Source organism: Rhea pennata, chromosome 1 (assembly GCF_028389875.1).
Source record: "Rhea pennata isolate bPtePen1 chromosome 1, bPtePen1.pri, whole genome shotgun sequence".
Classification (NCBI taxonomy): domain Eukaryota; kingdom Metazoa; phylum Chordata; class Aves; order Rheiformes; family Rheidae; genus Rhea; species Rhea pennata.
The window spans coordinates 124,268,592-124,284,124 of record NC_084663.1 but is presented as its reverse complement, the minus strand read 5'-3'; the positions used below and the strand labels follow the sequence as shown (position 1 = coordinate 124,284,124).

Sequence of the window (15,533 nt, the reverse complement as noted above, 5' to 3'; positions counted from 1 at the left end):
CCCCTCGTAGCATCAGAGAGTTCTGTACCTCGGGCAAAGCTTTGGCTCCAGCTCCCTTCCGTACTACCGGCTGGGAGCTGCGTTGCGATTGCTTCGCAGAATAAAAAAGTTGTCTGATTTGGCTGTCCTGGAAGCGTAGTTGGACCTAGATTTTTCCTATGGATTTGACAGGAAGAATAGAGGTTAGATCACCTCATCTGGAGGAGGAGGAGGCAGGAGAGAAGTAACAACCTATGCACTCTATGATAAAGGTTTAACAGGGAGAACATTTTCTGACTATATAGTCACCGATTTGTTCTTGAAACTCCCTGAATAAATCTGTGATGAAATGAAGGACCCAAAAGCGTTTAATTGTTGAACACATAAAAGGAAGTATATTTAAAATAAAATAAAAAAAAAATTGGTCAGACTGTAGAGTCAATTACCATTTTTAAAGGAATTTACAGGGCTGTTGTAGATGAGTCTTTTGGAATAGTCAGTTTATCGCAATGCCTGAACTGGTTTCTTCATTGCACATTATTTTCTTTTAAAATGTGTGCATCTTTAAACAATTACATACATATTAAAAATCAGCATTTCTTTGCTTAAACTTAATTAAAACGTTAATACTCTCAGACAACACAGATCTGAAATGGTGAAACCAGTAATTGCCCCCTCCCACCTTACAACAAATTAAATTGAGACAAAATTACAAACACATTTCACTACATGATTATTATTATTAATAAAAATCATTTTTTTATAAAGTTGCCCAAAATGCAAGGGATGTGCATAGGTTTACAACTTAGTCAGAATAATATTTTACTTTATTCCCTTGGGTACGTTTTCCCATGAACGGAATGTACTTTGCTGTAGATTACAGTTTTTTCAACACAGATACACCAACGGCATGAACGCTTGCGACTGTCCACATGCATTAAGAGTCAAGACCCAATTTCAAATTTCTAAAAGTTTTACAGAGTTCTTCAAAGAGACAGTATCACATTACCTGGATGTTAACAGAAAAATACTTAAAAATACTATTCTAAAAAAAAAAAAAAAGAGCAAAGAAAGGCCTTTAAAATTTAGGAGTTTGTTTTGTAACTGCTAGACTAATTATTTCAAATAAATAAAGGAGAGCAAAGTATTCAGATCCATAAAATCAGACTCTAAAAAGAATGTAGTGTTCCACCCCCAAGTTAAGGTAACAGAATCATATTATTATTACTATTAAAATAGATTATAGAAAGCAGCATCTATTTTGTGCAGTTTTCAGGGGCCTTTGAAATAAAAAGCTATGATTTCCAAAAATATAACATTCCAAAGGACTGAATAACACATATATTTAAAGATACAGTTTATTAAAGTTTAGGAGAAATGATTAAAAAAAAGATACTGTCTCTTTAAATTAGCGTTTAAATTCTTTTTCTTTTTTTTTTCTTTTTCCTTTTTTCCTCCTCCTATCTATTAGGACATGACAATAATTATAAATTTAGGTCACACTACATCTAGGTAGTCTCTAGGGGCCCAGACCTGTTGACACGAGGTCAGTAACGAAGAGGTTTTTCCATGGATGAGGTGGTTCCCGGTAACGGTGAGATCTTTTTTTCTTTTCTTTTTCTCCCCCCCTTCTCCCCCCCCCCACCCCGATAGCGATCTGCTGCCCGGCCTAATAGACCCAGGAGACGGGAACCCACTGCGATGCCGTGCAAACAAGCTCAATGGCTTCCTCCAGGTGCCTGATTGTTTCATCGATCTCATTGTTGATAATGGTTAGATCAAAGTAGTGCGCGTACGTTCTCTGCAAGATCTCAGACTCCTTTTGCAGGCGCTGAAGAGATTCGTCCTATTCGACGATCAGAAAAAAAAAAAAAAAAGAAAAAGAAAACGGGAGAGGTAAGTTGGATCCTTTCGCGCTGCCGCAGTTTCCTAGCTGCTGCTTACAGAGAATAAAACTGGTAAAATAAATAAATAAATAAAATAAATTTTAAGTACGCCGGAATGATTTAGAACCCCTACGTAACTCTGCGGAAAATACAAGGAAGAAATAGCGCAATTTCTGCCTCGAAACTCACATTCAAACACAATTTGTTAACTGGCAGGACTTGGGACAAAACTCTCATCTCGGATTAGAAAGGCAAGGCACGGGAGGAAAGCTTAGAAAAGCAGCACAGACACGGAGCAAGAGAGCCCACATATGAATATAACATACAAAGTGCACGAACACAAGCCGTTCGGCCTAAACCCGGGTAAGAACCCTGCGAGCAGGCTGGGGTATACTATCAAGTATCAGCTGTTCCCGCTTCTGGTAACGTTTTACTGTTCAACATCAGTCTTTCGGGTTTACTTCCTTTAACATCATTTACTGTTAAGGAACCTCCCTCTCGTTCCACCGCAGTTCCCGTTTCAGATCACGCCCTTTCTAGCATTTCATCGTGCGCCGTACCGTCCCAGCTCCAGGAAAGCGGCAGTCAGCTCCGTACTCTCACGGTTCTGCGCGCGCTTCCCTACGGAACCGCGCGCATCCTCTCTGGTGGGGGCTCTGCCCGATTCCCTACTGCCAGCAACGCTACAGCGACGCGCTTTGCTGGATAGCGATTGCAGAAAGCTTGTTTCTAGGGTCCTGCAGCAATACAGAAGTATGACTTTGAATTCTCCTCTTGCAAATTCCCTTAGAAATATAAAAGATCATTTGCTATAGTCTGCAGATTGCTGCTTTCAGGAATTTTGAAATAGCCAGAGGAAAGTAAATAATTCTCTCCCTTCCCACCTGGTTTAGGGTGGATATGGGGCAAACTGCATATGAACAGAATTGCTGCTCCGTAGCATTTAGGGTTATCCTACTCGTTCAGACAACAAGGTTGCGCTTCCTGATTATAGTAAGAGCATTAGGCTGCAGAAAGCACAGAAATGGTGTCTACAGCCCTTTTCGCATGAAATTAATTTTAGGAATAGAATTTTATCTGCTTAATAATAAGAAACCCTTCGGTTAACTTTCCGAGCATTTGTAATTACACTGACAAGCAGATGTGGACTGGTGGCTTTCAGGTCCTCTGAAGGGAATAACCTGAGCTGAGACAGTTCTCCTTCCCTATATGATGAAACCAACCACTTCCTGAGGAGAAGTTCTGCATCAAAGTTACGGTTCTGCTGGTTTCCTGAAGCTGCAACCCCAAATGTAGAGGAAATATCACCTTCTTTTGATAATAACCAAAATTCCATTTAAACTAAGTCACACAAATACTCTTCGCATGAACTTATGCATAGGGGATGTTCCTTTTATGGAACAACATGCAACTGCAGCAATGCTTGGGGCTTCTATAGAAAATATCGGTGGATTCAAATTTGTTTTATGCTATTCTCCAATTGATCAATACGGATGAATATTAGTATTAAATATTTCTGCGGAATATTTTAAATGGTATCGCACCTTTAAGTTAAATACCTAGACAAAGTGAACTGGCAACTTTTCAGGGATTTCCAAAGATAGACAATAGTTTATGTCATTTGATCTTTTCTGTTTAAATTAATCTATTAAAAAAATCATATTTGTCAAGTAAAATACTTACAGTGCTTTAAACATCTCATTAAAATTAATTTTATTTTTTTAAGCCTGTTTTAGTAAAACCATTTTGTACCTTTAAATGACTTTCAATCTTGTGGCACAAGACTAACACTGCCTGAAAAAAAACATGAAGGCTCAGAACTCTTCACTCATATGTAGCTCTAATCGCTATTCATATTTTCCAGTGTCATTTTTACCTACAACATGTGTGAATACGAACTTTTCTCGTTAAAGCATCTGTCTCACTGTGATTGATAGAATAGGAATCTGAAAAATCTATCTCAGCTTAAAAAAACAATGGGTAGGTAAAAAAAAAAATGGGAGGAAAAATCCCTTTAAATATTAATATTTAGCTTGCTATCTTAGATGTCACAAAACTAAGAGTTTCAAAAATTTCTTAGATTTTAATATTTTCCTGACTTGCTCCCAGTTTACTAGGTTCTAAGTGGGTTGCATTTTAGAATATCTAAATTTCCTAGCCTGTTGCAAACATAAAACATTATTTCTGTCCCATACTCTTAGAGGCAGTAATACATCTGGGATAGGCCATAGCAGCAGTTCTCAAACAAACTCAAAGTTCTAAAAATTCTGTAGAAAGAAGGCAGATTAGTTCTTGGTCTTTGTTTTATTCTGGGGCCAAATTTTACCTATGTTTGCGACAGAATATCTTTTTGTAGATTCTGAACAATGCTGGACTTAGCTTAGAGGTTTTTCTAAGTGTAACTATTAAATGCTGAAATGCATCTGTGAAGCTAACATTTCCTCAAAAGTTAGGCAGTAGTAAGTTCTTTCTAATTTTTAAAAATTCCTTAATTAAATCTTGAATAGCGAAGAATGCAGAATAGTCGCCTAGAGAATATTCTCTAGAATTCACGCTTTTGTTAGTGTTAAGAAATAAGATATTTATCAAAATATTCAGATAACTGAAGATAGACAAATGAATGGCCACTTTTTAATTTCACATTTGAGAGCAGAATATCTGTCTTTTCTCCTCCCCTCAGCTCTCATGTAATAGATTTTATATGTCTATTTAGTTGCAGAATGTCCATTATTTGGAACAGACCTTTCTTCCATATAACTAAAATTATGTTCACTTTGCTGATCTTCTTTCTTCCTCCACCATAGCTGGGGCAGAAAGGAGGAAACATTACTACATGAAATTTCTCCTATATGCATAGTGATCATTAGTGAAATCTTCAGGCTCTTCTATCTTTGACAGGTCTCTCTTCGTCGTCTTCTTCTTCTTTTTTTTTTTTTTTTTTGCCTTAAAATATCTTGGACAATAGCTGCCAGTTACGACAGCTAAGGCACAAAGGACTAATGTTCCCGTATAAGATTGCGAGCAAAGTATTAAGATGCCATCAAGCCTTTGACAATTTTGCTCCAACAGCAAAAAATTCTCCTTGATTTAAACAGCTTGATTTAAACACTGCAAACATCGTAAGAAAAATCCTTTCTACTGCATGGCTACAGGAAGGGAGGAAGCACAGCTAAAAGGGAGAAGAAGCTACACATGGCTCAGGGAAGATCTAAATCACGAAAGTGGAGCCTTCAGCTCCTCTGTTTCGCTGACTGGCCAAGGGATGTGGGGGTGTGGGGAGAAAAAACATCTGAGAGACAGAGGAACTACTCCTGGGTTTCCTAGCGTGCCTTCTTTTCTCTCTGCTTTACCACACTGATAAACTGATTTAAGTTTTCTTTGCAGTGAGACAGGTAGGTAGACCATGGGAGATTTCCAATATGACTTCAGCTGGTTTTGTCCTCAGCAGAACTGCTCATAATGCATTGCGATATTAAACCAGAAAGCAAAATATTTTGTCTCCTAACTCCTACAATGTGATCCTACTGTGTATATTGGAATATTCTTTTTGCTTTATGACAGGCTAAATTGTTTCAAGAAAAATATTTTTAAGATCAGGCCTTTGCGCTGCTGTTACCATGAAGCCCAGATGTACAGTCCTAAGAGCAGGAATTTTACTCTCTAGCTCATTTTTACTAGGAAATAGTCCTTATTACATATATTTTAGCACAGATGTCTAAAGTCTTACATTAAATTTTTATTCAATAATGAAAGTAATGTTGAATGAGAACAAGCATATCTACATTCTAAAACTACTAAAATAACCAGGACTACTTTAGCTCCTAGCTGGTACTTACAGGCAATTTTCTGCACCATTTTGGCAGCTATGTACAATTAGTACGAGTGCAGGAAAACGAAAAGAAAAGCAAAGATGAAATTCAAGAAAAAACATGAGAGGGAAAGGACAGTCATTTACAGAAGTGCTTTCATAAGGTGCTTGTAAAATAAAGTCGGATAACAGGATAAACAGAAAGGGATATTTATTATGCATATGAAGCTTTCAAAAAGGAAGAATGAATGAAAAATATGAAACATGCACTCTAGATTCATGTTTGCTGTCTCACAAGCTGCTAATACACAGACATAATTTGCTTCTCTCTTCATGCAGTACAGTAAATCTTGGAAAACAGGACACTGGATTGAGGTAAGGTCTCTTGCTACTGCTATTTCTGCCCTGTCCTTTCTTTCAGTTTAATTGATTCATAAATTAGGATGATTTATATGTGTGACCCATGTTCAGCTGCCTATATGCCCGAGTGAATCCCTGTGTGCCCAGAGACTTTAAGCACTAAACTTTAAAAAAAATAAGATGACATAGTCTGAAAGCATGAACCCAAATATTTAGAATGTAATACTTCTTTATTTTGCTAATATGCTTTGACATGAATAAACATCTCCCACCAGTACTAAAAAAGGTATATTTCTCTCCTCAGTGTACCGTGGAGAACATTTTCTCCCTTATATTGACTATGCCAGATTTCTCTGTATTCTATTCTACAATTGGAAGATTAAAAGGCAAGTACCACTGGCAGATAGGTAAGGCCAATGTTAAGATTCTTTGGGAGTTGAGATACAGGTATGGATTAACACGCACAAGCAACTACATAATTCTAGGGAAAACCTGGGCTTATTTAGCGCTGCTGTAAGCAGAATGGTTGTCTAATGACTGTTTTTCTTTTTAAGTGACGCAGTGCACAAAGGCAAATTCAATATAGGGTTCTAGAATACAAAATTTTGGGATTAGAATACAGTTGGGGCACTGGTTCCTAGGACACAGTGAAACGACATAACTTAATGGAAGTGAAAAGATCCTTCTTCCCTCTCCCATCTCTATTTCTGGCTATGCACTTTTGCTGCCTGCTGTGGCGCTGGTGCTCATCAGATCCTTTGTGAGCTGCTTTAAAACTGAGCTGAAGTGACTCCTTGAAGGATCTGGCAAGTGCCATGGCCAGTGCAGGTCCAGAAGCAAGCTAGAGAGAACCACTCCCATTAGCAAGAGTGAACTACTGGAATAGTTAGAATTATTAAGGCAGAATCCTTTAGGGTATCTGTGTTTAAGTAGAAGCCCAACCTATTCCTTATCTTCCTGCAAGCCTCTGCAGTGATGTCATGGTTTCATATTTGTCATGGTATGACTAAGTTTCTACAGAAACAGACAGGCTCTAGAGACCAATGACTTTTTTCCCCCCCTCTCATGATCAATGAAACATCAGGGAGATTTGGAATAGGTTCAGGGTCAAATTCAATTAATTAAATACCTCAGTAGCAGGGTTCAAAACAAGATGAGCAGATGAAGTTTTTGGATAAATATCATTTGCACTGATGTGACCTGAATCTTGAACTGCTTGAAATCAATGGATGCTCTATAAAAACTAAGTAGGAGATGGGGGCCTGTGGAAATTCAGGATGTGGATCTGCATGAATACTTAACGTTATTCCATAAGGAACTACCCCTCTGGTCAAAGCTTACTTCTAGTTCTTAGAGAACAGTCTTTGAAATTAGTAAGTCTATTCCTGATATATATGTGCTGTACAGAAAAAAATATTTCAACATAAAAGTGGAACAACAGCACAGTCATGCACACTCATTTCTTAAGCTCAGGCCAGCTGTAATCTGGTGTTAGCATTGCAACTCACAACTGAGTAACTTGTGTTAATTATTTGTCAAAGATTTGAAAATGGATCCTTTGGCTAGAGTAGAGACTGAAATAAAACAATACATATTTTTAACATATATCCTCCAATTTGAAGCTCATATTTTGAATCAGAAAAAACAGTCATTAAATGACAAACACATCTCAGTCAGGTTCATAATGTTGTTATGCAACTTTCCTTCTGACTCTCTATTTACAAACAAAGAAACAATTGAGAAGTCTTATCTGCACATTGGAATCCCATCCTTAATTCTGTCTCTGGTAACACATTAGGTTGTAATATGTCTTACCTCATTAATGCCCGGGGTAATTGTAGGTGCAGCAATAAAAACAACAAAAGGAGCAAACTCTGCAGTTCTCAGTACCTTCAGCGCCTAGGTTAAAAAAAAAAAATAAATCAGATACTTTAAAAGAATCCCCAATTAACAAGCTTAGTCAGAAGGGCAAAAGATTAAAAAAAAAAAAAACATGATTTATAAAAGCTAGTATTTATTTTCAACTGATCTGAAGTCATGTACTTCACAATGCAAACACTTCACTTTTAGTATCATTCTGATTTTGGGGGGTTCAAGTTGTACATTCGTCATTAAAGTGATTATTAAGAGTTTTCAAGACAGTTAAGGCTCTAGCGTTTTCAGAGGTTCTTCCCACAGACAGTACAGACTTCTGTTTATATGAAAACTGAATAGTTAATACTAGTTAAAAAAAGAAAAATCACAGTGACACCATAAATTGTGGGGAAAAAAGAACTATTTAGAATAAATGTTGCTTAGAGTATCATTTTTTCTAGTCCAACTCATTCTGCTTGTTTTTACTATTATTTTTCTTGAACAAAAATATTGTGAAATGAGAGGTACAAAGCTTTTAAAAAGCATGAAGGGTACTGAACATAGCACTAATGCAGTAAATGCAGAACAGAGCTCCTCTGAACCAAATCTCTGCAAAAGGAACGAGATTTCTCATTGTAAGATGACTCAGCTCATAATTTAATGAGTGACGCAAAGAGCTACCATAAGTGAAACTTTACTCCAGATCCAAGCCAGACTGAAGTGTAGGATATCAAGTAAACATACCTCAGCTGAACTCAAATGCCTGGATAATATAAAGAAAAAGACTGCTAAGAGCCCCTTTTCATTTTTTTCCTCCTTCTGCTTCCTGTCCTCTCCAAAGTACGTTTCTTTTTCCCCCCTTTTTTAGCTATTTTATTTATTTATTTTTTAAACCCATCCTGTTCCCAAGCTAAAAGGGTATTCATATCTGCTGCTTGAAACCCTAGAGATACTGCCAATGCAAGCTCCTCCAAACAAAGAGATAAACTCCATCTGTGAAAGTCAAGGAAACCCACAAAACTAAAAATACCATACTAAAAACAGGTTAACAGTGTAAAACAACGAGGGATATGTCCACGGCCTTAAAAGAGTTGAGACTGATGCAGGAGGAAGTCAGTTAAGAAATAAGTTTACTAGAGAAGTATTGGAGAAGTGTAGCAAGGAAGGCAGTTACCAAATGTAAATTGTGTTGACTAAAATTACTGCTTATCACTGCATGTGACTTTGCATTTCCATAACAAGTAAAAAATTGTATTGCAATCAAGAATTAAAATGACACCTGAGAACTGCACTGCTTCTGAGCGCAAGAGAAGCAAGCTAGTTAAACTATAAAAGCTCCTTTACCTGAAAACTGCTAAATGTGTGATTTTATTTTCTCAAAATAGTACCACACCAGCATACTATACGAATTGTGCTGAATAACTTAGTCAGGTATCTTATTTCTGTTATGAAATTCTTACTAAAGAATTTTAATTTCTTGAATCCACTCAGAAGAAAGAGAGGTGCAAATTTAAATAGACAATACTGGTTACAATTTTAATTTTGATCAGTGTTTGATAATCTGCAGACCTATTTTGTGGTTGGCAAGACAGAACAGTTACTCCAGAAAAGAGTTTCCTTATGAATTAATTTTTTTTTCTCTCAATCAAGAGAGAAAGTTATTTCAATCTGTCTTTCCTCCCATTTTCTTCAATCTGCTATAATAACACAAGCATCACATTTGCTCATATTTTTATTTCAGTAACAAAACACATAAGTACATCCTTGTGAAATGAAAGTCATGACTACATGTGTGTTTCAAAAAAAATGTATCAGGGTTTTCAACTGAAGATTTTATACCATGACTGAACAAACTATTGATGTTTCTTGAATTCCTTCCCTCCCTCTTCCAGAAAGCTGTAATACCGTAACACACAAAGGATTATAAAGTAACCACATTGATCTGGTCATTCTGCAAACATCATCATTATCAGTGTATGACCCCACAGGCTTTCTGATTTGAAGCTAAGAGGCAGTTAGGAAATTAGATTACCCTATAATACAGGATCAAACGAGAAAAATTTCAACATACTAAAATCTTACTGCTGGCAGCCATTGACAACCAGTTATTTTGAGTCATTTCACTGTACAAAAGTTTCATATATTAAAAGTTTACAAAATAAGTTGATTTTCAAGTAATAGCAGTCCTCTACCAAGCTGAACTATAAACATTTTCTGCTGTATGTTCTTTTAATCTGATGACTAGCAGAACTACCTTGGTGCTCCAGGGACTTCTGTCCCATATTGTTGTATGCGTGACTTACATAGAGAGCAATCTATGAAAAAAATAGATGTACCTCAATAAAAAAGGGTCAAGGATTTGTGGTCAGTCCTGATTTTATGTAAATTACCTGAGGTTCTACATCAAGTATTGCAATTAGTCCCTGCTCATGGATCTTCCGTATTGTTTCCAGTTTTGTCCCATACATTGCATCCTCATGGCTGCCATATTCCAAATATTCATTGTTGGATATATCCTGCATCATTTGGTCATGTGATACAAAGTAGTAATTTTTCCCATTCTCTTCATCCTTCTTTGGAGGTCGGGTTGTGTCTGAAATTTCAAACAATACAAAAGCAATATTAAGCTTAAATATGGCATTTTGGCTGGTCATTCTACTACATCTCCCCCAAATGTTATTTTGTCAGAATACTTCTCTAGTTTTCTTTATATTCTTATGAGATTTTCTTCTCGTGAGTGTGACTGTTGTAAAAAAAAATAAGTTATAAAAATGTTGTAAATATTGTAAAGAACTCATTTGCAATTTTAAAGTAAAGCACTAACAAGATATAAAAATTTCTTACTAGAAAGTTATTTAACAATAGCTTACTTTCTGAATACATTGCTTTTGCAGATCTACGTGATACAGGCCTAAAAACCCTTTTAATTAACTACTGTCAGGTGTGCACATGACCTTTAAGAACAGGCTTTCAGCAGCTAGATACTCTCTTCATTAAGCATGCCTCCAAACTCCACACCCAACTAAAGCATATCTCAAACACTGTCTTCTTCTTCCATGGTCTTGTGAAAGAATGCAGAAAATGCAGTCAAAATCCATTCCTGAGAGCTGCAGAGAATAAATTCATTCACGTGGACACATCTGAAAGAGAGGTCAGGTTCCCCTAATACTTGAAGTACATGCAAGATATTTGTATTATCTGTTTCAGATATCAAACCTAAGGGAATATTTTGGGTCCCTAAACATCAGTTTCAAGTGTTATTTTAAATGCCCTAAAATACCTCATTCATCCACACAGGTCTGGCAGATATGATACAGGACGTAAAGAACTGGTTCATCATATCGCTGCCCTACAGCAGCACAACCTGAGAGGGCTTAGGTGAAAAGCACATCATAAAACATTTATTATTCTTCCTTTAGGTCTTTGTAATGGAGGACAGATTAGCTGGGTTCCTAATCCCCATAAAATCTTGTTTATATAGGATAACATAGGTGCAATGCACATTATATGCTTTCAGCACCACATTGTTAAGTGTCTAATTCAGGATTTTAGTATCTAGATATAGTCAGTAGAGCGATATACTCTGTAGTTTCACATTACTGATAAGATGATTTAATGGATAATGCTTCCAAAAGGACTAGCTCTTTCTGTTTTCCTCGTGCTTGCCATGAAGCATCTGACCCCTTAGTGAGTCCAGGGAGCTTAAACCAGTCTAACTCTTCTTCCCCCTCCAAACAAATTTATAGATACATTCTTAAAAATAATACTTTTTAGCAATGCTTTTTAGGAACAAAATCCTTAGAAAAAACACTCATCTGCAATTTTAAAGTAAAGCACTAACAAGGTATAAAAATATTTAAATTAATGTACAATGATCATCAATGTCATTTCTGAGCAAGGTATAGGGTTTCTGAAGTCAGCCTGAAATAGAGTGGACAGATTTTGCTGGTAGATGCTCTTGTTTCAGAAGGCTTAGTTTTAGGAAAATGGGTGCATATCTAACAGATCATTTACTAGGATACACAATTCCTGCACTGGTATTGGAGACTGCCATGGGCAAGCATCCCAGTGCTCTTGTTAACAACCCACTTGTGAGCAGCAAAGCTAATTGCATTTTCTTTTCCTTATTGTCACGTCTGGAAACAGTTATTTTAATATGTCTGGAGTTATTTTAAGATGTCACCAGTCCTCAAGGCTGGGCTGTGAAAAATAATTTAAAACCTTTAGGCATGGTATTCTTTAATAAAGAATTCCTCTAAATCCAGTATATATTTATTTTCATGGGAACCATACACACTTTTTAACCTCAGGGCTGTTCCTGTTTTAACTTTTAAACTGTAGAAGTAAGAGTAGCACTTGCAGGAAGAAAATGCATAAAAAAATGTTTCAGTCTTCATTCTAAATTAGCAGAGATTTGGAGAAGAGAGAAATCTGCTTAATAGGAAGCTTTGTGAATACTACGAAATATTCAACGTGAATATTTCCACTACATAACAATGTGATGTTATTTACTACCTCTCCCTCTGAAAAAAGGAAAAAAAAATATTCAGCACTATCACATTTCACTCATCCTTAACATAAGCTTCATCTCAGTACAACTGAACATAGATGGTACTACAATGAGTACGTTGTCAAAGATACTACATACAATATTGTACTAAATTTTATATCATTACTTACGAGGAATAGGGTATGCAAATCTGTCTGGGTGTTTTGTGATGAGCGTGTTTTTTATGTGTCTTCTTCCAACACCATGTGCACCTAATCCACAACATAAAAATGAATTATAAATTTGCTACCGAAAGAGGCTCAAAACTAGCTGTTACGTTCAGAATAATAACTCAAAGTTACCTAGTAAGACTAGTGTTTTCCTTTTGAATGCTGGCAGTTTTACTACTTCTTCATATGTGACGAGATCTAATTGATCAAACACTAAAACACACAAAAAAAAACAACCCGCAGGGATAAGAGAAAAAGGCATATTAAGGGAGATAATTAATTATGCTAAAAAGTAACAAATTCACAAGTGTTGGATTTACAATACAAAGTAATATATCAAGGAAAATGAAACCACTTCATTAAGCAATTTTAACAAAAATGTTCATTTAAAAACTGTTTAAAAGCAGTAACAAAGCTACTGAAATGCTCAGAATAGTTTGCATGTCCTTTCATGCGATATTCAGCAGACCACAAAAATCAGCTAAAAAGGCATGCCATTCACATGTTTGCATTCCTAAGGGATAACAATACTAAATAAATAAAAAAAAAATCTGTAGACAGTGACCAACATGAATACAATATGAGAAACATCTATTTACACTAATGGTAGGGCATACTTTCATAATTGTGTTTGAATAAAATTTATGAGAACAAATAAAGAAGAGGGCTAATTCTTTACAATATTTCTTCTTCAAAACAACTAGCACATTAATTGTAATTAGAGTTCTCTTTAAACACAAGTGCTAGTTAAATTCACATGCTTTTAAAACTTGTGACAGAATGAAAAGTTTTAATGAAAAGTGCTGACATTGCTCTACATAAAAGAATCTCCACCACTGTAATATTACTTCAGAAATAATTTCAATAATTTCATATGAATTCCATCATGCTTAGCAATCCATTGTCAATTGCCAAGGTATATAACATTTGTCAAATCAAGTTTTGTTCATTAAAATCAGCTTGTTTCTCCCTGTGCCCCAATAACACATCATTTTTTTGTTATTTATGCAGAATTCTAATGAAAAAATAAGCCAGGAGTCAGTTAATTATATTTTTAAAGATTATAGCAATTAGCAAGTGTGAGAAGAATAATAAATAACAAAGAGTTTCCAGTTTTGTATTTGTCACTGCTGTAAAAAGAAGGGAGAGGAAACTGCATCTAATGTATGGGATCTTTGAATATTTCCAGCCCCCAAACTGGTGCATTTGCCTCAGCTTCATCCTGTCCATCTTTCTGGAAAAGACTAGGTTCCTCCTCCCTTCTCTCTCCCTCCCCAAAACCGCTCTGAGTAGGCAGTGGGGCAAGTTTAGTTCACTTGCTCCAGAAATCTTCAGCCATCAAGATCAGGGGATGTTAAGACTATAGAGCCTACTGGAAAACACACATTCTTTGCAGCTTATTCCCAGTTAAAGAAATAAAAAATGATAAAGTGTTTAATCAATACATCCCATTTTATGGGGCTTTTTCTTTTCTTTTCTTTCTTTCTTTCTTTTTTTGGTAGTTTGTATTCAGCTGCAGCCTTTTTACCCTGGAGGAAAGGTACAACTCCTTCACTGTGGTCAAACTAAAAACTAGTCAACTGACCTAACAGACCTGAAAACTTCCCAGTCCATTTGTAAGAGTCTGAATTTCAGCCTGAAGAAAAAATCTCTTTCAGCATTTCCTAAATATTACATTGTGTTTTGGAATGCAAATTTAGTCATTTTTTTTCCCTTCCACACACCTACAGACATGGAATTCTTCCTACCGTCCTTTTTGCAACTTCACAGTATTTAAAATAACTAATAAGGTCATTTCATATTAGAAAGAGCTAAAGATCTACAAACATTCAACAATTCTAACCATTTAGCCCTGCAAGTATCTTTTCCTGTTACCAAAAAAAAAAAAAAAAAAAAATCCTTTATATTCTTCTTGAACAAAACCACATTATATTAGATACAAATAGGAAAACACAACAAAAATGATGCATATTAATGCCTTCATCACAAACCAGGAGCACGGAGAACATATGTCTCAGTCTACACGGAGTCATCTAATGATTGTAGGGTTTTCAAACACAAAAGGAACATCATTAATTTTTTCTTATGCACAAGGTACAAGGAATACAGGACACATTTAAAGACTGAACTGTTAATGTTTTGGTGTTACTAGCCAATAAAGAAAAGGAGTTCTTGAAAGGAAACAGTAAGAAGCAAATAAAGAGGCATTGTCACTTGACAGGTTACTTACATGCACAGAGGCCATTGGGAGTAAGACAGCATGAAAAATGTACAGGGGTCATTGAGATATGGCTCGTAATATATTAGTAAAATAAAAAGTATATGCACAAAATAAACTTTACCATGCAATAGTCTAAACACAAGGCAAATAAATCACATTAAGAAATGATAAACATATTTTATAAAATAAACTTGGCAATTTTTTACATTAGTTTAAGCATAATATGAAGCATAGTGCTAGTAAGGTTCTCTTTGAGTGTTCTTTTATAAAGTCCTGCAATAACATTTAAGTAAAATAAAAAAAATATTTCTAAATATCAGTACAATATATTTTTAGAGCTTTTGTAAAAATGTCAGTGAACCTAATATGGAAAAATATTTATTTTTTTCTGTAGGCTTTTGTTTAAAACAGACTTTAGAATGCTGAGACATTGTGAAATTGCCTCTTCAAGGGCAGAATACTCTAAGGCCAAATACGGAGTGAAAAAAGTGTAATGACAAATATTTTTTTGTAAAAGAGAAAATATTGACTTATTTATAAAAAGTAAATGCAACATTTTTCTCTTGGCTTCAAAAACTATATCTGATATGCAGAATAATCTCATTTCTAGATCCAGCAACATCATGGACATACCACAATCTCAGATTTCAAATCATTAGCTAGGCACAGAAATCTTAACTGAGTGCGAAGTGTTTGTCTAACTCAT

General features: G+C 35.7%; 1 protein-coding gene across 4 annotated transcripts in view; it reads right to left on the bottom strand.

Moving 5' to 3' along the window:
* Window positions 1–346: 346 nt before the first annotated feature.
* The window catches only part of CASK (calcium/calmodulin dependent serine protein kinase), a 215,998-nt gene continuing 200,811 nt past the window's right edge, over window positions 347–15,533 (bottom strand). For all 4 annotated transcript variants that reach the window (XM_062599616.1, XM_062599625.1, XM_062599644.1 and 1 more), the window contains 5 exons: window positions 12,739–12,819; window positions 12,568–12,648; window positions 10,278–10,480; window positions 7,849–7,932; window positions 347–1,825 (listed from right to left, as the gene is read on the bottom strand). In XM_062599616.1, coding sequence (XP_062455600.1) covers window positions 1,649–1,825; window positions 7,849–7,932; window positions 10,278–10,480; window positions 12,568–12,648; window positions 12,739–12,819 — 626 coding nt within the window. In that variant the 3' untranslated portion in view covers window positions 347–1,648. The remainder of the gene's footprint in view (window positions 1,826–7,848; window positions 7,933–10,277; window positions 10,481–12,567; window positions 12,649–12,738; window positions 12,820–15,533) is intronic.